General features: G+C 33.4%; 1 protein-coding gene across 1 annotated transcript in view; it reads right to left on the bottom strand.

Moving 5' to 3' along the window:
* Window positions 1-25045, bottom strand: part of LOC148626287 (poly [ADP-ribose] polymerase tankyrase-like) — a 172023-nt gene that overhangs the window by 53985 nt on the left and 92993 nt on the right. The window contains exons 27-33 of the mRNA XM_088570167.1: window positions 23998-24086; window positions 20085-20194; window positions 11479-11713; window positions 9864-10023; window positions 8532-8608; window positions 5492-5738; window positions 1520-1678 (exon numbers count right to left, since the gene is read on the bottom strand). Coding sequence (XP_088426293.1) covers window positions 1520-1678; window positions 5492-5738; window positions 8532-8608; window positions 9864-10023; window positions 11479-11713; window positions 20085-20194; window positions 23998-24086 — 1077 coding nt within the window. The remainder of the gene's footprint in view (window positions 1-1519; window positions 1679-5491; window positions 5739-8531; window positions 8609-9863; window positions 10024-11478; window positions 11714-20084; window positions 20195-23997; window positions 24087-25045) is intronic.

Below are 25045 nucleotides of genomic sequence, written 5' to 3'. Positions count from 1 at the left end.
TGAAGATAAATTCACTGAAGATTTACTTAATTCTATAATAAACTGGATGAATAAGAGTAAATCAACTAAAAACTTGAAGAAAACTTAGATGTACACTTATAGGAACAAGCCAAAAATTGGCAAAGGTTAATAATACTTGTATTAGAATCAATGATGTTGTATCAAAATGTTACCTCAGCCAAATTATTGGGTGTTACCATAGATGAATGAACTTGGAAGCCACATCTTAATATAATTTCCAAGAAAATATCTAAGAAAACTAGTGCACTTAGGAGCCTTAGACCACTGATGTCAAATGAAGCTTTACTTAAAGTTTATTACAGCATTATGTTTCAACTACTGTTGTACTGTATGGTGTAGTACAAAAAATAAAAGTAATATTGATGTAATTTTTAATTTACAGCAGACATATAAAAATGTCAGGTAAAACTTACCAAATTTCTCCATTATATGTTAATTAACACAATTCAAATTTTGAATTACACTAATTTGTTACTACCCACAACAGAAAGTGACAAAAAATGGCCAAGTTCAACATGCTGAAGATGTAAGAATTTATCAAATTTTCCCATAATATAATGTGCACATCATCAACATGTATGAATAAAACAAAGCTTAAATAATACTTGATCTAATACTTTTTGAGTGACATATTACACAATATATGTACACCCTAAGCATGATGACAGAGTCCTGCAGCAACTAGACTAAAGTTAATCAAAAGATAATGAATTAATGTCTGTTGAAACAAGTATTCTGAGAGTATTGCATTGCGATACAAAGTCCCCTACTGGAAGGAAGAAATTTCTATTCAAGAGAACATAATACAATCCGCATGCATAATTTTGTCAGCAAGAAATGTTCAGAAAGCTGAGTCTGGTCCAAGTGTCAAAACTTAATAAAAAAAAAAACAAAACATGTAAACAGAGTTTGACGTTGATCTATACTTGCTATGGTAAAGCAATGTATGAAATATCATATGAAAAAAGTGCACAAAACTAAGTTGCTGAATGAATGAAAGTAATGTACCAAATATCAAACTTATATATGTAAGCAAAAAAAAGTGTAGAAAACTTTTCAAGGAGTCATCTGACAAGTTTGATCCCTTGAGTCTTTTGTAGGCCTTATAATAAGGATCATTTCAGCAACTGAAAGATATTGGCTAAACCTAATGGTTTTGGAGATATAATATGCATATGTCAAAAACTACTGTCTAACCCTATGTTCTATTTTTAGTAATGTTTTTTGATGGATCAAAAATCCCAACATCAGTTCTATGCAGGATACCCCAAGGAATATTGATATCAAGTTTGGTTCCAATTGGTCAAGTGTTGTCAGAGAAGAAGATTTTTGAAAAATAGTTAATGATGGCGGATGTTAATAGATGGCAATAGCTCACTTGGCCTTTGGCCAGGTGAGCTAAAAATTGGGCAAAACTGATTTGGCAGACTGACAGAGTGCAAACCTTAAGTTCTTTGAGGGAGTCGCCAGTAGGGGACTAAAAATAAATTATATTTACCTTTAACTGAAGAGAGTCTTGTTGTCCAGGTGATGTATATAGAGCTAATACATGAAACAAGTTTTGTTGTTGGTTATTGGATATCTGTACAAGACTTCGGTCAGTTATCTTTCTCAACAAGCGCAATGCAACATTGTATTGATTAACATGTAGAGCTGCCTAAAACAAAAATGTAAGACATGTTAACATATAAAGCTGCCTAGAAATCAAAAAAATAAAAACAAGACCCATTGGTCTGAATGTACTTCACTATCACATATTTGTCAGCAAATAGGTATCTTTAATATGTATATTAACATTAAGCAAGTTAAATAAAATGCTTCGCAGGGTGCAGATAGACACACCAGCAGAGGTCAAGTAGATAGAGCAAAGACTAACACAACATACATGCTTGAAACAGCTGTGAATTTTAATTGTGATTCAATATCAAGCACAAAATATATATTAATCAAAACGGACCTTATGTTGAATAACAAACTAGAGGCTCCAAAAAGCCTGAATCACTCACCTAACTTAATTAGCAACACTCTACTTTTTTTTTGTAAAAGTGGCCATGTTTTTTGTTGGATAAAAATTCCTCCTACTCAAACCTAACTTACATTGAGCTCTATCCAGTAGTTACAACAGAAGATTCTCCAAGAAAAAACCACAAGAATAGCAAAAACCAGAAATATGGTAAGCTAGCACACAAAAAGAATACACCCCACTACAAATGCAGCTGAATGAATAACCTAAGTTCAACTTTTGCCCTTAGCAGTCACCTGACCTAAACTATATTCCTTCATGCACATCTAGGTACGATGCATAATCTTCGTAAAAAGTTTCATCAAATTTCCTTACATGGTTTAGGAGGAGTTACCCTTTGCTTACAAGGATAAATCATGTAAAACCCTTATGTTGGATTACCCCCCTTTACAGTCCCCTTCATGCACATCTACATATAATGCCCAACATTCCTATTAAGTTTCATAAAAAAAAAACCTGGAGTGCTTTAGGAGCTTTGCACTTACAAGGAATGTCGACAGACAGATGTGGTGATTGCTATATAGCCCCAAACCTGTTTCAATTCTAATGATAACCTCTATTTTCCCCCATTAGCCTCTTATTTCCAAAAATGGTTGGGCAAGAGCCTTCAAAAACTATAGGGTCCACCAACATGTCCATGGGAACAATGTCTTAAAATTTTAAAAAGATTTGATAAGTTTTACTCAATTATTTTTAAATAAACTAAAGTTAATGAATGCCTGAACGAAGCTGACGATGACAGGATGATACCATTATATGACCCAAAAAAATGTTGCAGTCATATAAAAATGGCTAAGTACATCATGCTAAATATGTTGGAAAACATTTGTTAAATTTCTGCACGATAAGAGGTGCACATATGTACATAAACAGGTACCCCCCACAGATGGACAGATGGAGGAAAGGTGTCAAGCACCTACTAGACCTGCTTTCATGGTGACACAGGACAAATGAATTATTTCAAAGAAATTAACCAAGTCCAAGTCAATAAGCAAGACACACTATAAACTCTCTGTGTAACCTATCAATGAAGCAAGACACACTATAAACTCTCTGTGTAACCTTTCAATGAAGCAGGACACAACATAAACTCTCTGTGTAACCTTTCAAAGTAGGCTCATGTACTAAAAATTAGCTCAATTAGATGAAATGTCCTGATAAGTACTGTCTGAAATGAGATGTACTAGTTCCTGTGAAAGTACCACTGTTCATGGTGTACCAATTTTCGTGGTTTTCATGGGTAGGCCAAACCATGAAATTTGGCTACTGACGAAAGGAAATTTCCATTGATGTGTATACTGAAAACCTAAAAACAAAAAATTCAAGAGTCCACGAACGTGTTTTTTTTCCCAATCCACGAATAAAAGCACTTTCACTTCAACTAAAAATCACATGTAAACTTGATCTGAAACCTTATACTCACATAGCAAAAATCAATATCAGCAAGGGTTTAATTAGCAAAACAGTCACAAAACTGTTAGATGCAGAATGATAATAACGACGAACACTGGTAAAACTACTTGCACCAGGTCCTTCATGGAAGGGCATTAAAATGTCTCTTGCAAAATAAAAGAATGACAAAAAAAAACAGAGGAAAGACAAGAACTAGACATTGCCCCTAACAGGACAAATAACCCTGCCTGTTGAACCCTATACATTTGGGGACCAATGTGGACATCGGATTCATATTGGACAGAATTTTCATGGTGGAGAGACTAAGCACTTTTGAAACATAATTTGCTGCCATTTCTAAAACACCAAACTCCAAGCAGCAATCTGTACTACTTTTTGTTGACAATACATTAACAGAAAATGACTAATTCCTGACAATATGTCTATATGGTAATCTAGCACTCCATTGAGTTTTACATCAATCCTGCAAATCCTTGTGGAGTTGTGGACAATGCATCAGACCAGTGTATTGCTGAAAAATGCAAATGTTCCAATGGTCATCATTCTACTATTTTTGTTAACACATAAATTTCTGACAATATGCACATCTCCATATGGTAATCTAACATTCCAAGTTTTATAACAATCCTGCAGGACAAACAGTTACAGACAAAGCATCAGACCAAGATCTGCTGAAAAATCCCTAAGTTCCAACAGCCGTCATTTTTACAATTTTTGCCCAAATATAAATTCCTGACAATATGCACATATCCATATGGTAATCAAACATCCCATAAAGTTTCATAACTATCCTGCTAGTCATTAAGGTGGATTCAACAGCCATCATTTCTACAATTTTTGTCCAAACATGTATTCCTGACATTATGCACATATCCATGTGATTATATAACATCCCACAATGTCTCATAACAATGTTCCAAGCTGCTTAGAAAATAGTTTGGAAAGACGGACGGACAGACTCTGTGAAACTTACCGTATTTTCAGGACTATAAGTCGATGTTGAGTATAAGTTGAATTGCCTAATCTTGACCAATATCGACGAAAAAAACATAGATAAGTCCAATTCAACAGATAAGTCAAAGGTCAGACGTGAGCGTGTCAGCGGAGATCTGAGTCTTTGTTTTCGACAACAGCATATTATTCCAGCGATGTTACTAAGTATAAGATTTCTTAATTAAATAAATATCTGTGTTTTTGTTAAAGTGTACTTTGTCGGTGAGTTCAATTATTTTTATTGAATGGCGTGTCAATGGCTCTGAAGCCATAGATCATCAGGGGCACGAAATCGTAGTTATGTCAAACAAGGGATGCCATGTGTGAAATAAGTGGGAAATTCGTTTGATGAATTGGTCATAACTACGAGCGGTAATTAGTAAACAATATTACCTGGTACTACAAAATACAATAAAAAATAATTGTTACCTGCAAATTTGGTTGCAATAAGCCATTTAGATAACACCTTAATTGAATTATAATTTGAGCCACGTGCGAATGTGTTACGACATCTGTAAATGAGTATAAATTTGCATATTAAAGGACCGATAACTTAAAAACACTCGATAATGTTTTCCAAGTTAAAAACGAGTTTTGTTAACGTATCTTCTATAGAGTTTATTTATAAATTTTAACGGTTTCAAAGTCTCAGAGTTTTTGTTAACATCATCGTATTCATTCCTAAAGGATAGCGGCAATGATCAATTAGATTCAAATTCAATCGACGGTTTGACTGTTTGAGTGACAGCTTTCATTGATTGCACTTTACTATAAATTTTGAATTAAAGCAATCAAAAGTGAACTAAACAAATCTAACGAAAAGCATTGTTGATGAACATTTTTCTTGAAAAAACCTTAGATAAGTCGAAGTGGACGATAAGCTGAGGCTGACACTTTGCTTAAAAAAAATCTGGACTTATAGTCCAGAAAATGTGGTACATATACCCCCCCCCCCCCCGCAATAAAAAAACTTTGTTTGCAGGGGTATAATTAAACTATATCCCCAAAATAATTTGTGGCAGAGGCATAAACATATCATACCTCTATTACACTGCTATCTATCTTGCCTTGAACATCTAAGACCATGTGTGATACACCCTGCAATTCTTTTTGAATTGCCTTCTGAAAAACAGAGTATGTTTTCTTCTCAGGGGTGACATCTGGTATTATTAATGGTTTCCACTTCCACAATGGCTTTTTCGTTTTTGCAGTCTCTGGTTTATTCTTTGGAGCTAATACTACATTACTCCGTACATTGGCTCCATTCTGAATTAATATTATTGCACAACTGAAATTAAAAGTATATATAACAGATGTTTTTGTAGTGGAGATTTTGAAAACATTGTATTTTTATCTAAGTATCTTGTCATTAGTAGGCTGATTTATTTACTGTAACAGGATCATCAAGTTAAATCCAGCCTTCTTAGCTATGTATCTATGGTGACGCAGCATTGTATTTCACTCCATGCCACCCTGTCATCACAGTCCCTGCAATATTTGTATACCGTTAATTCAATAATGAATTTACCCGTTGCTATGCAACTGCTGTCTCTGCTTTTTATGCTGAAGTTCGACACCACTATCCCTACTACGTCACAAAGGGATTCTACACAAATTTTGTTTGTCACCATGTCACAGCCCTCACCCAAAATGCATGTTTTTATAGAATTTTATAATGAATCTACTGGTCACCTTGTCACCACTGTTCTTACACTACCTAAATACAGTATAAGTTTATGCTGATCATGTTTGTCACTGCTGTCCAGCTGTCTAGATAGCAAAGATTCTTTAGACCTGTGACCAAGGATGGGGTTAATTATTTCAAATTGTAAACATCATGATTACATTGTATATAAAATGTTATCAATCACATTCTTACTGGCTCAAGTCACAACTCCAAAAATTCAATCCAAATCTTTCTTTTGTAGTATGGTACCTTGTGTAAATTTATACAAGATCAATTCCACCTTACCAAAGTTACCATAGTGCACAAGAAAAATATTTCTTTCTGACCCCTTTTGGCCCCTTATTTCTACCCGGTTCAAGTCTTAACCCCAAAAATCAATTCCAGTCTTCCTTTGAAAGTATGGCACCTAGAAATACAATTTCAAAGTGATTCATTCATTAATAGGAATCATGTCTGACAGATATTCAAACTTAAAAGGCAGTGTCCAAAAGATCACACAGGTGTTCTGAAGTAGATAATTAGGATACATTGGAATAACGTAGGCAGATTTCTACCTATAGAGCTATTAAAATTACACACTAGCCTACATAAATTAGTACTGAAATAAATTGGAACTGCTTATTTTTTTAATTAGCTGTAAGTGTCAGTCTCTGTAAGAATAAGACAGAAGATACAACATGGTATGAAAAAACCTACCACTTTGAGAGTTTAATTTGACTATTTGCACCCTTTAGAATAAAGGAAAAAAAGACGAGATTTTCCATACCATTTCGGTTAACTTAGTTATAATTTCATTGAAATGTTTTGAAAATGAACATTTCAAGGGCCGATAACTCAAAAAACTTTATTTTCAAACAATTTATGGAAAGTTTCTGAGGAAATCCAGTGATGCAGAGATCAAAATATTGCTCTTTTCAAATAGCGAATGCAGCTTTGAGTGAAATGGTATTGTCAGATCAGTGGGTTATTGTTTCTGATTTTCCCATTTCGCCTGATTCTTACAAAAATTACACTTGAACTGTACAACAAGGAAAACAAGATGCAACACAAAAAAATTAAAGCATTTAGGATAATCAACTTCCACAAAAAACTGAGAGTGACATCAGATTTACTGGAATGGTAAGCATGTACTGCTCCCAAGCAAGTATAATCCTGATATAGTCTAGCAACAATAATGCAGCTCCTGACACAAATCACAAAGAGGTCTCATAAAAAAACAACAGAGAGATTCACTTGGGCAATATCATTTAATTCAACAAAGTATCAAGCTGTTAATCAAGTAAATAATGCAGAAATTGTGGAAAACATTCAATTACATTAAATTCAAATAATCAAAAATCACCATAAAACATGGACCAATACCAACTATATAAATGTATTAACACCAAAACATTTGATCTTGAATTTGATGTAACACAGCATTAAATAATGCACAAAACTGATATTAAGTGAAGAATTTAAATGAGGATTTCAAAGGAAATGAAATGTATCTCTGGACATATTGGTCAAGTACTAATACACAGATCAAACTTGATATAGCATATTACTTGGAATGTGATCACAGCATATGTTTCTTAGATAGAAAGAAAATTTTAATAAAATGAAAGATCAAAATAAAAGGATAGATAAACAATTTAAAAAAAAACTTAAATCCTTTGTAATGAAAAATTTACCAAATTTTCTATTTGGACAAGTCAAGACTACAATTTATCCCACAAAATTTTATAGGTCATAATAAAGACCTATGCCATTAGCGCATGATACACCCATTTGCCGATATACTAAACATTAAGCGTTTCAATTAACAACGAAAATCCTTCAGTTTGGTGGTATGTGCTGAAAGTGTCTTTTCAGTTCAAGCATAAAAACAGAAAAAATGAAAAGGTGAAATCAAAACCTAATAGAAATAGAAAGGAACCTATAATAATGAATACAGACTATCTCAAATTTTTGTGCCTATTGCTGACAGCATTTTTTGTTACAGAGCAAAAACGTAAAAAAAACACCTGTTTTTTCATAAAAAAGTGCCAAAAATATAAAAAAAAAACATGAAATTTTAATTTTATAGAAAACAAAAAGAGCCTATGACCATGGATACAAAATATATCCTGAAGTTTTGTGGCCTTGGTTAAAAGCATTTTTTTTAGTTAGAGCATGAAAACAGAAAAACCACCCCCTTTTTTAAATGCAAAAAGTCTTTTAACTCAAAAACTAAATGTTCCAAATCAAAGTAAAAGTAAAAGGAGCTTTTTTCCATCATACAAACGAGTGATCTAAGTTTCATTTTAATGGCTTGAAGAGTTTTGGAGTTCTTGTAAGAAGTGTCGATGAAGGGCATATGAACTGAAAGACAGAGGTATATCCACAATATTGAGAGATGTATAAAAATCAAACCTGTCATGTCCATTGGATACAGCAAATGATAATGGTGTATTACCATCCTTGTCCAGTCTATTTATATCAGCTTTTCTCTATAAAGAAAAAGGACAAACAATTACTTAATAATAAATAAAAGGGTGAAAATAAAACATCTGGTGGTCATGTCAATCTTGTGAAGTTTTACATCAATAAAAAAGTTTCTTTCTATCAATAATTAATTTTAATATAATGTATTTAGCTAAAACCTGAAAAGAATACTATTTTATCCTTCAAGGCCAAAAACTCTAACAAGACCAATGACATGTCTGGATCAGTATCACTGCCATATAATAGTTTTAGTCAATACTTAAACATCTTAAAATATACATAAACTATTTAAAAAAAAAGAAAAAAGAAGCTGACACAGTAAAATTTTGCTCTTTTTACTTATAACCATCTACATTTCATTCAAGAAAATAATACATGGCACGCAATTTCAATTTTTGAAGCAGTTTTTTTTTTTATTGCTATTGAGTTAACAGCATTTGGCTAATCGGGAAACAGAATTGCGATTAGGTGACTTTAGACGTTTCCACAGAAGAGCATCTTTAAGGTCATAGGGTAAAAAGAAAAAAATATACCGACTGTGTTGGAAAAAGATAGTTGTGTTAGATGTACTTATGATAACATATAGTGCTAAAAAATTGCTAAGTTTAACAGGTAAAAATTCATATCAAATATTAATCAAATTCCTCAAATTAGGAGGTGCTCATCTTAAACATATTTTCCAACTAACAAGTCAATGAGGAGTACAAGTTGAATTGCAAATTTTCTATCAAATTAGGGGAAAAAATCAAAGAAAAGTCAAATTTGCCACATAAATTGAGAGGTCAGATATCTGTATGTCGTATAAAAACTGAACACTTTATGACTAATGGGGCCAGGTTATATTATTGTTTATTGTATGTTAAACATAGTTAACATGGTAGTTCTCATTGCTAAGTTCATAATGCTTCATAATCCTGTAGAAGCACCATTTTTGCCTTTGAAGTTGTCAACCTTCATAGCCTTGGCAATCTCTTATGCTTTCATTCTTTACAGGATAGTATAAATTGCTCTGCATACTGCTCTCTGTTCCAAGAGGTAGTCTACAAACTTGTCTTCCCTGGTTTCTGTGACAACACTGCACTAATTTTTTGGAAAACAGGCAAATTTATGTTTTTAATATACATTTAATATACATATCTATCAACCTATACAGGTCTGCAAAAATCCCTTTGGGGGGGGGGAGTGTTTCATTATCTAGCCGATTGACTTAAACCATTTGATCAACAAGAACCTTTTACAGTTTGTGAGAGTAACATTTACCTTAATCAGATGGAGACATGAGATGGTGGCTCCTCTTTGAGCTGCCATGTGGAGTGGTGACTGACAACTACTGTCTCCTTCATCTATCTGTTGGTCTTTCATTGCATGGCATATAAGATCTAGTAAATCAACAGGATCTATGGCTACTACAGTATCAGGTCTTTAAGAAAGTAAAATAACAAACTGCATCAATTTCTGTGAATGAACTTTAATTTCATAGTGTGTTTTTTGTTTTTGTTTTTTGTTTTCTTTAATTTTCTCAACATTATTTAAAACAAAAAATGTCACAAAAACATTCAAATGCTTTAGAGGTTGCAGCTTAATACATGAACACATTTCAAACCTTGCACAATTTGGGTGAGTACTAATACAAATACTCAGATTTTGGTTTGTGATTAAATGCGAGAAACAGCATAGTTTTTTTTTAAACAGACTGACGGTTCACCTAATACGTTACCTCACACACAAAATTCAACATAAAGTCTCATACAAATATATCTCCACTCACACAGGGAGTTGATATTAGACAGCAACCTAATTCTCATACAATGACACCAAATCTATATAAAGCCACCATGTATGTAAAAAAATGACTAACAAAACAGGAAGTTGATGATGGACAACAATCAAAATCATTAAAAACGTATGCCATATTTATATAGTCACATACCAATCTGAAATCTATCAATTTATTGGCAGTTTGAAATACCATATGAATGGAAGGACAAGGTGATTCATATATACCATCCACTCATTAAGTGGGGGTATTATACACTGATGGATTTAACACGTCAAAAAAAACCTAGAAAATTAAATTTTAGGCCCATCATATCAACAAGACAACTGATATGAATAAAAAGCTTTTCAAACTGCTGCATGATACAACCACAACATGTTGAACTCTGTTCAGTTGAGGCAAATGTGGACACAATTTAGTTTTTGACACACTTAAGCATAGGGATCTACATTTAAATAAAAAAAAATGTTTTGTGGAGTGCAGCTAGACATGCCTGCAGATATTGAACCTTGAACAGATGGGACAAATATTGATACAAAATTCAAGCTTGATACAGCTCTCAATTATGATTGTGGTTAACACAACATTATATTTTGACAGAAATGCTTATTAAGATTACATGAACAGACAAACAGAGGGGTGGACTAAGTGCTTACGATACATCCAAGAACTGTTTCAGTAGGGTATGATGAATAAAAATAAAAAAAAAAATAAAATAAAAAGCCTAGATCAAAAGAAATAAACAATCACTATGTTGAGACATTTAATGGAAGCAAGCCCAAATTGAACCTTCTGATACATTTTCATAAAGATCTTTATACATGTATTCATACTTGAGTTATTGCCTGGAAAACAAATGTCCTCAAAGATACTGATGACAGGACCAAGAACAACAACCATAGCAGGCAATAACAATGAGGACAATGACATAACAATAAATAATTACAGTATAAAAATATGTGTAATGAAGTGTGAAGAGACTGATATTGCAAATCTTCTCTGAACCCAACTACATGTGAGTTGACAATTAAACCCTGTTAAAACTTGAAATACTATGGGACTTGGAATCCATGTATGCATATATGCAAATCAACTTACGATTCAATTTTTTTAAACACATAGTGAATCGGCATTTTATTAAAGCAACACTTCTGAAATATATCTGCTCCATTTCCTAGAAGCACCTCTTCATAATCGGTGCTTGAATCTGAGGTTCCTAGGTTGGAATTTACAGCCAAATGTAGTGGTGAGCGTTTCTCAGCATCAATGGCATTCACATTAGCACCCGCTTTGATAATGCTGGTCAGAATCTTTACACCAATCACTTCATCACCTAGTGAAAGGACAGAAAAAGGTCTAAAGATAATGAGAAAGACATGTCGTATCATAAGGATTTAATAGTATACTACCAATGAAAAGTTATTAACCATGTGACATGATCAAAGAAATTGTGCAGTTCACATTTCATTCATAATAAAATACGTAGTGGGATGTAGCTTGATATGACTACAGTAGTCAAACCCTGAACCTTTAGGGCAAGTATGGACAGAAGATTTAAGATTGATATAGGGCTTATAATTTTGATAATAATTCAACGTTTGACACGAGAAAAAATTTTCATCAGTATGAAAGTCTAAAAAGTCTTTTAAAAAAAGTCCCAACTTTTCAAAAAATGGGTCAAAGACAATAATGGCCGAATTTTTACAGGAAGTAGTTGTCCAAAGAGCCTAAAATCATATACCATATGGGACCCGATGCTAGATACCAAAAATCAAGAGGCTGCCACTAGTAGTTACATGAGAAAAGTGTTACAAGTGCCAGTCTGCCAGACCAGCATTCATCATGCTATAACCTGAATTTAATATGGGAAATTCGGCCACAAATGAACAAGAAAATGAAAGTACTAGACATTGCCCCTAATGTGGACATAGGATACATATTGGACACAACTTTTATGGTGGATAAATTAAGCAATTTTAAGAACTTTTGACACACATTAGCCCTGTGGGGATCCAGGTGTTAAAAGAATAAGCCACAGCAGCGCTAAACTTGTCGTAAAAGGTGACTAAACCGTGCTCAGAACCCTAGCTGGGGGCAAGATTGCTCTGCCCATAGAGCAACTGGGTTGTGTGCCCCAGGTGGTTGAATGGGGGAACCCAGGCTTGCTACATGCCAGGAATGTCAGGCCATATAATATCGAAAACCAGTCTGTAAACATAGTAGTGCACCATGCTGGGAAAGATACCACGTTCTTTGAATGTTAGAAAACCCTGCTGTGGTATTCTAGGAGCCTCGGCTTTGCTACTGGAAGCTAAATTGTCCTACCCTACCCACCTTGCACTTTTTCCAGTGCCAATAAAAATTTGTTGACCCTATTGTACTTGTGTCTCATCCTTTTTTTCATTTTACCATCTTTTCATGTTCATTTTATAATCTATCTTGTGTTCATTGCCTGGATATAGCTATAATATTGCTGCTTGGGTGCTAAACACCAATCCATCAATCAAAGACACAATTTGCTGCCATTTCTAAAACAGTAATCAGTACTTTTTTTTATTGAGAATTCAATAACAGAATCTGACTAATTGCTGACAATTTGCAGGAGAAGTCAGGAGGAGTTGTGAACAAAACATCAAACCAAATTTTGCTGACAAATGCCTTAATTCCAACAGTCATTATTTCTTTAATTTTTGTTTAAACATGAATACCTGACAATATGCACATCCCAATTTGGTACCTGACAATATGCATATCCCAATTTGGTAATCTAACACCCCATTAAATTTCATAACCATTCTGCAAGTCGTTTAGGAGTAGTTGCGGACAATGCATGATACCAAGTTTTACTGAAAAGCCCCCAAGTTCAACAGTGATCATTTCCACAATTTTTGTCCAAACATAAATTCATGATGATATACACATCTCTATGTGGTTATATTACATCCTACAAAGTTTTATAACAATACTTCAAGCTGATTCGAAAATAGCATGGACAGACAGAGAGACAGGAAGAGAGGGTGAAACCTATATACCCCCCCAAATTTTGTTTGCAGGGAGGTATAAATATAACAGTCAAAGAAAAAATCAATGTGTTAAACAGCAGACTTATTACGGTAAGTATGATCCCTGATAGCCCAAGAAAATCTGAGAAAAATAACTATATTGGGTGAAGACATCTGCTCACGATCTAAAAACCTGTGTGGAAATATTTAAATTAAAAGTTTTCAACTCCTTGATACCAGAAAATAGTATGTCCTAAAAATGACAAAACCTACCTACTAAAACAAAGGCGACAATTGATATCCTAAAGACTATTGTAAGCTGCTACAGAAATATTGCTACGGACAGGTATCAAAAAGTGCTCTAGTTTTTGAATTTAATGGACCTAGAGGGTATACGGCTATATCATATGTCAGTGAAAAGATAAATCAATGCAGTTTTTGAATATCGTACTTATCAAAGTGAAAAACGGCAAAGTTTTCTGTTATTTTGCATTAATTAGGGGAGGGGTCAAAGATCAATCAACCCCAGTAGACTTTGATAAGTAATTTAAGTGTAATTACATGTATTTATTGTAGGTATTAGGAAGCAAGTAACATATAAAGGTCACATGTATAGAATTTCAAAAATGTAAAAAAAGAACTTTTTCTGACAAAAGTTGACTATTTAATCACAGGACAAATTTGCCCCTAAAAATGGTTGCATTTTAGTGCATTTTCAATGATTAAGAGATAATAAGACACAGTATAATATTACAATTTATATCTGAATATTCTTTACTGAATAACAAATAAAATAAACACGTTCTCAATTTCATCTGCAACATGAGCTTTACAAAATGTGTTTGAAGTTGCAAATTTTCACACATTTTAACTAATAATAATACTAAAATTGCAAAATATGAAATCATTTTCTGGTCAACCTGTTCTGTTTCCAACTGTTGGTACAACAGAAAAGCATGAATATTACCAAAAGTAACTTATTTTTTGACTTGATCAATATTTTAAGTGCTCTTTAAGCAGATAAATAAAAGTTTGACAATTTTTTTTCATTCATTCAATAATCGGGTGCTCAACAATGTTCGTTTTGAGAAAATTGGAATAAAGAACAGGATATTCAGTCAAGACAAAGCACCAAAAATACAAAAATAGTCAAAAGAAAAACATATATAAATTTAAAAAAATATTCAGCAAGCCAGGCTTGATAAAAAAAAAACTGGGTTTTGGACCAGGTTCATTGGTAGGATATTAATTTGAACACCTTTTCTCTGTTTTTCCTTAAGCGCCCATCAATCTGGTCTTACATAAATGATGTCATTCTGGTTTAAACAAAGGAGGGAAACTCTGGCATCGTTTGAAAGTAATCTAGTATATGACGGTGAAAAAGAGAACGTTACAAAGATTTTTTTGTAAATGGATTATTTCAAAGAAAATTGGCCTTTACTATCATATAGACAGATGGAAAGTTTCCAAGTTATGAATGGCTTATTTCCAATTCCTAGATTTTACAGCATCTTTGTTAGGCAAGGAATATGGTCCTGCTCCCCCCTCCCATTGCAAGAAGGGAGGGGGCAAGACCATAATGCTAGGTTAGAGAATATGCTATTACAGTTAGGATCCCATATTCAGTTTAATTCTTATTGGTATTTAGATTATAACAAATCAGAATCAGAATGAACCATAAAGTGGCTCACTTATTCATTCTTTGTGTGAAGCAGACAGACATGCCTGAAAATTGAAACTATGACATTGTAAATGTTCAAAATGTCATAATATGACAACAGAAGTAATGCACAATTCAATTCACAAACCACATACTACAACTGCTCTGTACATGTATGTTTACACCGCAAAAAAAGTAAGTTTATAACAACTTATAGACAGCAGATATAGCAAACAATAGATTGCATCCCCTGTTTTCAAACGTCTTGATCAGAGCCTCTCTTTTTTCAATATTCTTGATCTGCCCCTGGCCTGGACAATGATGTTTCTTATGAACTACTATTCTATAACAACTATGTTGTAAACCATTGTGTCCTATTCATATGGCTACTAAAACTGGAGTCTTTTTGAGAGGTAAAAAAATCACAGAAGTTTTTATTGCGTCTGAACTTTCTTCTTTTTGCATTACAATTTTTACAAGGAATCTGGTTCGTTTTTATCAACTCGTTTAGTATATAAAAAGCAAACCAGTATAATCCGTTCTGAGCAGTGGCCGATCCAGAGGGGGTGCATGGGATTGACACTCCCCTTTTTTATTGGAAAATTTGTCATTTTCATGTGTAAAATTGACAAAAAACGGTAAATAATATCCAAGCACACCCCCTTTTCTGAGGAACCCCGGCTAGCACCCTCCTTTTCACAGTGTGGATCTGCCACTCTTGAGGATATTGCATTACAAGTATCAGCTTGGCGCACAGTTAAACATCATAAGACATAAATATTGTGACAACATGCATGCACATGTTTGCACATGCTTCCATGCAAAGTTTGAAGTTCACAATTTATGTATTGTCAAATTTATTATGAAATCCAGCCTTATCATGAACCCCCGAGTCACATTTTTTGTTTGGGAATCCCTGATTCATGGTTAAATCTTACCATTTTATTTGAAGTCCAAGCATATCAAGACAAATGCAACAACCAACAAAAGGCTCCCAGAAGCCTGAATCGCTTACCTGGTTAAATTTTGCCTTTCAAGGGCTATAAATTAAACAAGAAGTTGTCCAACAATTTTGACTGAAGAAGACTTTGATAGGATCATTTCAGTAAATGAAAGTCTAAATCTATCATAGTTTTCAAGACATTTGCTGAAAACAAAAAAAAAAAAAAACTGTCATTTTCCCCTGTCAAGGGCAATAACTTTTATAAGAAGGTGTCTGACAAATTTTATGCCTGAAGACTTTTGTAGTCCTAGAAATAAGGATCTTTTCAGCTATTGAAAGAATTTGGCTAAACCTAAGGGTTTTGGAGATATATGCGAAAAACTACTGTCTGACCCCTATGTTCTATTTTTAGTAACAGTGGCCATGTATTTCAACGGATCAAAAAACCCCACTTCAATTCAATGCAGGTTACTCCATGGAACACTTATACTGAGTTTTGTTTCAATTGGTAAAATAGTGTCAGGAGAAGATTTTTTAAAAGAAATAACATTAAAAATAGCAAAAAAACTTTGAAAAAGGGAAATAACTCCAACATGGCTTGATAGATTAAAATGAAAATTTGACTGCAGATAGATCTTATCATGCTGAACACTTTTACCCCTTTCAAATGGCCTAAACCCTAACCGTTTTGGAAAAAAACTATTGTCTGACCCCTATGTTCTATTTTTAGTAACAGCAGCCATGTTTTTTCGACAAAACAAAAATCCCCACATCAGTTCTATGCAGGATACCCCAACAAATATTCATACCAAGTTTGGTTCCAACTGGTCAAGTAGTTTCAGAGGAGAAGAGTTTTGAAAAATTGTTAACGACGACGATGGATGACAATGGACACCAAGTGATGGCAATAGCTCACCTGGCCTTAGGCCAGGTTAGCAAAAAATATGTAAGATTTTTGCATGTACAAAAATAAATCTCAAAACCTTAAATCTTTTCATCAAAACGAAAGGCAGACTAGATACTTTTCATAAAACAGTTCGGAAACTAGATAAATTGTCTTGAAACGATTCCGTCTTATACAATTTTAGTACAATTAATAGTTTAAATATGTGAAAATTTGCAACTTCAAACTCATGTTGCAAAGCCCACATTGTAGATCAAAGAATACTCAGATATACAATACATTGTAATATTCTACCGTATCTTATTATCTCTTAATCATTGAAAATACACTAAAATGCAACCAATTTTCGGGGCAAATTTGTTCTGTGATTAAATAGTCAACTTTTGTCAGAAAAAGTTCTTTTTCACATTTTTGAAATTCTATACATATTATCTTTATATGTTACTTGTTTTCCGATACCTACAATGAACGATTTCACTTAAATCACTTATCAAAGTGTATTGGGGTCAATTGATCTTTGACCCCTCTTCTAATTAATGCAAAATAGCAGAAAACTTTACCACTTTTCAGTTAGAAAAGAATGGTATTCAAAAACTACATTGATTTATCTTTCCATTGACATATGATGTAGCCATATACCCTCTAAGCCCATTAAAATTACATAAAAATCCTTAGTTCTCGGCAGCACTAAAAAGCTTTACAGAGGTTTTAAATAAACATAAAAAAAATTAAATGCTTTGCAAACCACACCTAGCTACAATTGCAGAGGTCACACACAGAAAAGTTGGTCTTTATTCTAAAACAATTCAGTGAACAACCCTGAAAATTAATCCCAGCCTACCTTTTCTAATATAGATCTACACTATACTCTTATACCCAAGGTGCTGTTCAGACACCAAATGTCTACAAACAGACAACAATAACAGCATGATACCAGGAGCCTGAATCACTCACCTGGCTAATTTTTTGCCTTTCCTTTCAAGGGCAACAATTTTTACAAGGTGTTTTCTGACAATTTTGACTCAAAGAAGACTTTGGCAGGACTTACTGTAAGGATTATTTCAGCAATTAAAAGTTTCATTCTATGATAGTTTTCAAGACATTGGCCGAAAACTAAAAATATCATCCTTTTTCACCTTTCAAGGGCAACTCTTACATGGAGTAGTCAGACAGCTTTGATCCCTTAGAGACTTTTGTAGGCTTTATAATAAGAATCATTTCAGCAATTGAAAGAATTTGGCCTAACATATCAGTTTTGGAGATATATGCAAAAAAACTTCTCATTGACCCCAAATGTTCTATTTTTAGTAACGGAGGCCATGTTTTTCAACAGATCAAAAATCCCCACAAGTTCAGTACAGGATACCCAAGGGATTCATACCAAATTTGGTTCCAATTGGTCAAGGAGTGTCAAAGAAGATTTTGGAAAGAAATTAAAAATAGCAAAAAAGAGCAATAACTCCAATATGGCTGAACGATTAAAGCGAAAATTTGACCACGAATAGATCTCATCGTGCTGAACACTTTCATCAGAATTTGGCTAAACCATACAGTTTTGGAGATATATGTGAAAAACTACTGTCAGACCCCTATGGTCTATTTTTTATTGCCCCCGTTGGAGTCCAGGTGTCAAAAGAATAGGCCCCCAGCAGCGCTACACTAAATAGTGATCAGAACCCTAGTCAGGGGATAGGGCATTGTGCCCACAGAGCAACTGGTTTGTGTGCCCCAGGTGGTGGAACAGGGTGCCCCTGGCGTGTTACATGCTGGGGTTGTCAGTATAATACAGAAAACCATAGTGGTGCACCGCAGTGTTCACATGTTAAAGAACCCTGCTGTGGTATTCAACAGCAGTAGGAACCTTTGCTCTCCCCCACAAGAGGCTGAATTGCCCAACCCTACCCATCCCTCCTTTATTCTAGTGGCAATCAAAATTTGTCGACCCTATTACCTTTGTGTCCCATCCCATCATTTCATGTTCATCACCTGAATATAGCTGAAATATTGCTGCTGGGGCATTAAACCCCAACAATCAATCAATCAATCCATTTTTATTAACAGCGGCCATGTTTTTCTACAGATCAAAAATCCCCACATCAGTTCTATGCCAGGATTCCCCAAGGAATATTCATACCAAGTTTGGTTCCAATTGGTCTAGTAGTGTCAGAGGAGAAGTTTTGAAAAATTGTTGACGACAACGAACACAAAGTGATGGCAATAGCTCACATGGCCCTCCGCCAAGTGATCCAAAAAGTAATACTTCAATTTCAACTTAATGTAGACTTTTGGTAGCCCTTATACCAAACATCATTGAATTAATTGAATTTTTATCTATTTATTACAGTTTTTTAAGATCTACGCTAAAATCTGCATATAATGTCATTTTTAACCTTCCAACGGCAATTACTCCTTCAAGGAGTCATTCTAAAACTTTACCCTATTAAGTCCATTATCATAAGATAATTTCATCAATCGAAAGTTGTTTTTTTTTATCACTATGGCTTTCTACATATTGGCTAAAAACTGAAAAAAATCATCTCTTTCGCCTTTCAAGGACAACAACTCTAACAAAGGGTCATTTTGAAACTTCAACCAAATGGAGACTTTGGTAGCCCTTACCGCAAGGACAATTTCATTATTGAAAGTTCTTCTATCTATAATGGCTTATATGATATTGGACAAACAAATTTTTATCTTTCAAGGGCAATAATCCTAACAAAAAGATGTTCTGCTGTTAACTGATTCTGATTGTATCAAAAATCTCTCTGACTTGTGACAAACAATCATTCAGGCTGATTTTGCTTGATTTATCCTAAAAAATATTGAAAATCAACTCAGTTGATATCAAAACTGCCCTCTTGCAAGGGGAAACAAATGCAAACAAGTATACCAAAGACATACAAAAGAAGCCAAGAATGTGGAAGCAAAATAAATCTGTCTACAGTCTAGCTGATGCATCCTTAAAATGGTACTCATTTGACATATAAAGGAACAATGTTAAAAGTTGATCTCATATGTTAACTGACTAACCAGCAATGGTTCAGCAAAAGTCTTAAAGACATTGCATCTAACGATAACTGACCATGGATGCATGGACTTGACACCAATAATTGACACCAAGTCCCTCAGTTCTTTTGTGATGGGTATATACCTATACTTTTTGGTACAAAGGGAAAACTACATTTTTCTACTAACCCCTGTTACAAACAGCTATATGCAGACAGGTTCTTTTATTTTTACTGTTCCTTTCATCAGGCAGAGCACCAGCTGCCAACAATTTGTCAACTATCTCTACTGACTGGAATCTAAATTAAAAAAAAAAATACTTTGCACAGCATGAGTAAAACCACAGATGTAAGACCAAGAACAGTCGTGACAGTATGGACAAAAATTAAACTTGATACAGCTCTTGATTTAATGTTTGACAAGATTCTGACCCAAATTAAAATGGTCAAAGAACTTTTAATATGTAGTTAGACAGAATTTTTGCCTTAAGGGGGTAGACCTGGTGTAAGGGAGGTAATCCTAATTGAATGGATTTTAGTCACTAGAGGTCTCACTAACCACTTCCGGGTCAAATGGCCACCCCCCCTATGTAGTACCAAAAACACACTGAACCTAGACATATGCATTGTAAGTGCATTATTTGTGTGTATTATGATTAAAAGTAGACAAAATAAAGCTGAGAATGTGTACTTTAAAATCATATATGTAATTAACTACAAAAGTGTATGAATATTGTTTACATGTGTGAGTAATATGCCTCCATGCTGTCAGTTAGCAGAACAGGTAAAAATGTGGATTTTCAGTATTATTTATTCAAGTAAATTTTGTGAAGAATTTCTACTATCATCGTACCATTAGCATAATGATTTTGGAAGTCTTATTTTCCAAGCTTCGCAACAGTATGCAGCTTTAAGATGTCATTTGTCCTGGGAATTCACAGTGAGACTTTGAAAATTACCTTTTTAACATGTAAAGTAATGGAAACGTTAGAAGTGGTTAGTGAGACCATAAATTAAATTATGGCACATTCAGAGAAATGCATAATTTGAGGAAAATTGCCTTTCCTGGTCATTATTTCCATTTTCCCATAAAATCAGTATAGTGATATTGGTAATCTGGCTATATTTTAAGAGGTGCATTGTGCAAGGTATTTTAAAAAACAACATAGCAACAAGATTTTTATCAGTAACAATGACTCATAACTTGACGTCATCCATGAAATACACAACGTCACTGCTTGGGATATTGAAAGTACTCAAATAGTCACACAGCACAGACTTAGAATCGCACAGTAATGAAATAGGTATGATATAAATTGTTGAAATCTGTTCTTTTTTCATAATGATAAATGATATTTACTATTACAACTTCTTGAATTATCATAGGTATCAATTTGGTGTGACAAGTTAGTTAAAATTGTAATTTTTTAGTAATTTAGGGAAAATATCACTGAGGAGCATGATATAAAAATGACCATTTCTTTGTAGTCCTATGTCTGATTTTGATAGTTTTGGTCTTATTAGACTCACAATACCACAAGCTTTCATAAAATGTAAAAAAAGAAAAATATAAAAACTCATAAAATGTTTATAAATTAAATTATGGCACATTTCAGAGAAATGCATAATTTGAGGAAAATTGCCTTTCCTGGTCATTATTTCCATTTTCCCATAAAATCAGTATAGTGATATTGGTAATCTGGCTATATTTTAAGAGGTGCATTGTGCAAGGTATTTTAAAAAACAACATAGCAACAAGATTTTTATCAGTAACAGTGACTCATAACTTGACGTCATCCATGAAATACACGTCACTGCTTGGGATATTGAAAGTACTCAAATAGTCACACAGCACAGACTTAGAATCGCACAGTAATGAAATAGGTATGATATAAATTGTTGAAATCTGTTCTTTTTTCATAATGATAAATAATATTTACTATTACAACTTCTTGAATTATCATAGGTATCAATTTGGTGTGACAAGTTAGTTAAAATTGTAATTTTTTAGTAATTTAGGGAAAATATCACTGAGGGGCATGATATAAAAATGACCATTTCTTTGTAGTCCTATGTCTGATTTTGATAGTTTTGGTCTTATTAGACTCACAATACCACAAGCTTTCATAAAATGTAAAAAAAGAAAAATATAAAAACTCATAAAATGTTTTTAAGGTCTCACTAACCACTTCCGGGTCAAATGGCCACCCCCCTATGTAGTACCAAAAACACACTGAACCTAGACATATGCATTGTAAGTGCATTATTTGTGTGTATTATGATTAAAAGTAGTCAAAATAAAGCTGAGAATGTGTACTTTAAAATCATATATGTAATTAACTACAAAAGTGTATGAATATTGTTTACATGTGTGAGTAATATGCCTCCATGCTGTCAGTTAGCAGAACAGGTAAAAATGTGGATTTTCAGTATTATTTATTCAAGTAAATTTTGTGAAGAATTTCTACTATCATCGTACCATTAGCATAATGATTTTGGAAGTCTTATTTTCCAAGCTTCGCAACAGTATGCAGCTTTAAGATGTCATTTGTCCTGGGAATTCACAGTGAGACTTTGAAAATTACCTTTTTAACATGTAAAGTAATGGAAACGTTAGAAGTGGTTAGTGAGACCAGAGCATTTGAATGTCTCCTGAAATGGAAGCTTAAATTGATACTGATGTTAAAAGGAAATACCTCTAAGAAAGGGTTCAACTTCTAGAACAAAGATGCCAGCCCCAGTAACTCAGCTCTTTCGAAGTATTGATTAAATGTTTCAAATAGGTATAATGAGGAATATATTTTATAAGGTGGGAAAATGTTTGAAATGATACCTTTTACGGTAAACCAGGATTCCTTCAGATATAATATTAAAATTGAAATATGAAATAATCTCTGTCATGAGACAGTACGGCTTACCAATAACATTGCCAGTTTTATAACTTCTTAACCTTTTAGATGTAAAAAAAAAAAAAAAAACCTTTTCTATAATCCTTGTAAGACTTTAAGCTTTCTGTTTTCATTTTGTTGCTTTGTTCAGCATATGACTCTAACCAGCTTTGAACTACATTTAAGATATAAATTTGTCCCTTCATGCAGGAGTATGTTGACTCAAGCTATGCCTGGCAATGCTCTTTCATCAATATAAGTCATCACAATTTGATACTTTGTAACCTTATTGAATATTAACATGATTTTAGCCATAATGATTAAATTATCAAAAAAATATTTCAATGCCTTACCCTAATATCATTAAAACATTTTAAAAAAAACTACACAGTGAACTTTTCTGAAAGTCCATATAATATCAGTTTTGTACGAAAATTAAGTTATGAATTTTTTGCAAAATAGAGGTTTGTATTTAAGCAAACAGCTGAAAGTTACCAACCCCTTTTCTATTATTTTGGTAAATTAAAAGCCTAGCATCTCTTCTCCAAAATGGAAAAAATAAAATTCGATATTAAATCTGATATATTAGTCCTTTTAAAGTGTATCTTACTTAATATTCAATTATATATTTAAATATATTGTCAAAATGACCCTAAAATACCAGATGTGGTTCAGTTTGGCCAACGATTCAGATTTTAAAAAATAGCAATATTTCAGGCTTATTGTTCAAAATCTGTACAGTGAATTTTCTTTAAAATTTTACAAATAATGCACCATAGTTAGTGTAATATCATGTACAAACTTAAAGAAAATTGAATTATGGGAAAATTTTGAGGGTACCCCAGGTCTACTACCTAAATTCTTATAGGGAAATCAATCCCAATCTGACTTGTAGTATGGAACATTATGATACAATTTCGTGGAGATCCATACACATATACTGGAGTTATCAGAGGTCACACCATGTTGAAAAAAATACAAACAAAAATTTTTTGTGGTTGTATAATAACCAAGTGTAGATGAAAAGGACATGGATGACAACAACCATAGCACCATACCAGACATCTTGCATTGATAGAAATTTCCAGTCCATGGTGATTGGTGCAAACACTATTCAGTTATAATTTGAAAACTGCATCCCCCCCTAAATCCAATAACTTCATACAATCGTAAGTGTATAAAAAATACAGTGCTTTCCCCCTTAACATACTTTACCTTGTAGCTGTTTGTAAAATTGGAGCTTCAAAAACAGTTTCACCTTCTTTCCAAGAAATGTTCACATTAGGATTGGCTTTTGCTTTCAACTGAAATGATAATAAACAATATAAAGAAAGGAAAAAATTAATAATGTATACAAATTTATTTGTCAAAGGGCATACAATTATTCCACCATATAAGTATTCTATTCTACATAACTATGAGCTTACAGCCTAGGTTTGTTTGTAGTTTATTAGGAACAGAAGTCAACTATGTATTTTACAGATAAAAATATGCTTCACAGGGTGCAGCTTGATAAGACTGCTGAGGTCCAACCCTATAAAGTTGGGACAGGTATGGACACACAATTTGAACTTGATACAGCCTTAAAATTTGATTGCGACTGATTAGATATTTGACACAGAATAAGAATTGGATCAGAATCAATGTAGTCCCTTTTTGGCCCCTAATTTTTAGCTCCAGTCACAACCTCCAAAATCAATCCTAACTACCCTATTGTTGTATTGCATTTTATGGTACAATTTCAAATAGATCCATTCTTTTTTACTCAATTTATCATCCAGAAATAAAAATGCTTGCTCCTTGCCTCTATGTAATCCAAAACTCTTAATTGGCTCAAGTAACCATCCCTAAAATCAATCCAAGTCATCCTTTTGCGTAATGACACCATGTGGTAAAATTTAAAGACAATCTATTTACACACTGTCAAGTTTTTGTTTTTACAGAAAACACTTGTTTCAGGACCCTTTATGGTCCCTTATTCCTTAAGGGTACAAATATTGAACCCCATTATCAACCCCAGTATGACCATATTAGTACAGAATTTTGAGGAACAATATATATATATATCTATATAGCCATCAGGCCTTTTATTAAGAGGCTGTACCAGATACTTTTATCCTTCTTAACTACTGAAAGGTACCTCCAGAATTTTGAAATTTCATACATTTTCATAAAACAAAATGATGAAAAGTACCTCCTACAAAACCAAAGGTACCTACATTGCAAAATAATAATGAAACCCCTGAGCCACATACTATAACTA

The sequence above is a fragment of the Perna viridis genome, chromosome 2, assembly GCF_037379345.1.
Source record: "Perna viridis isolate PV_CMFRI_1.1 ecotype Kerala chromosome 2, ASM3737934v1, whole genome shotgun sequence".
Taxonomy (NCBI): domain Eukaryota; kingdom Metazoa; phylum Mollusca; class Bivalvia; order Mytilida; family Mytilidae; genus Perna; species Perna viridis.
Note: the sequence above shows the minus strand (reverse complement) of the source record. Positions and strands in the feature narration are given on the sequence as shown.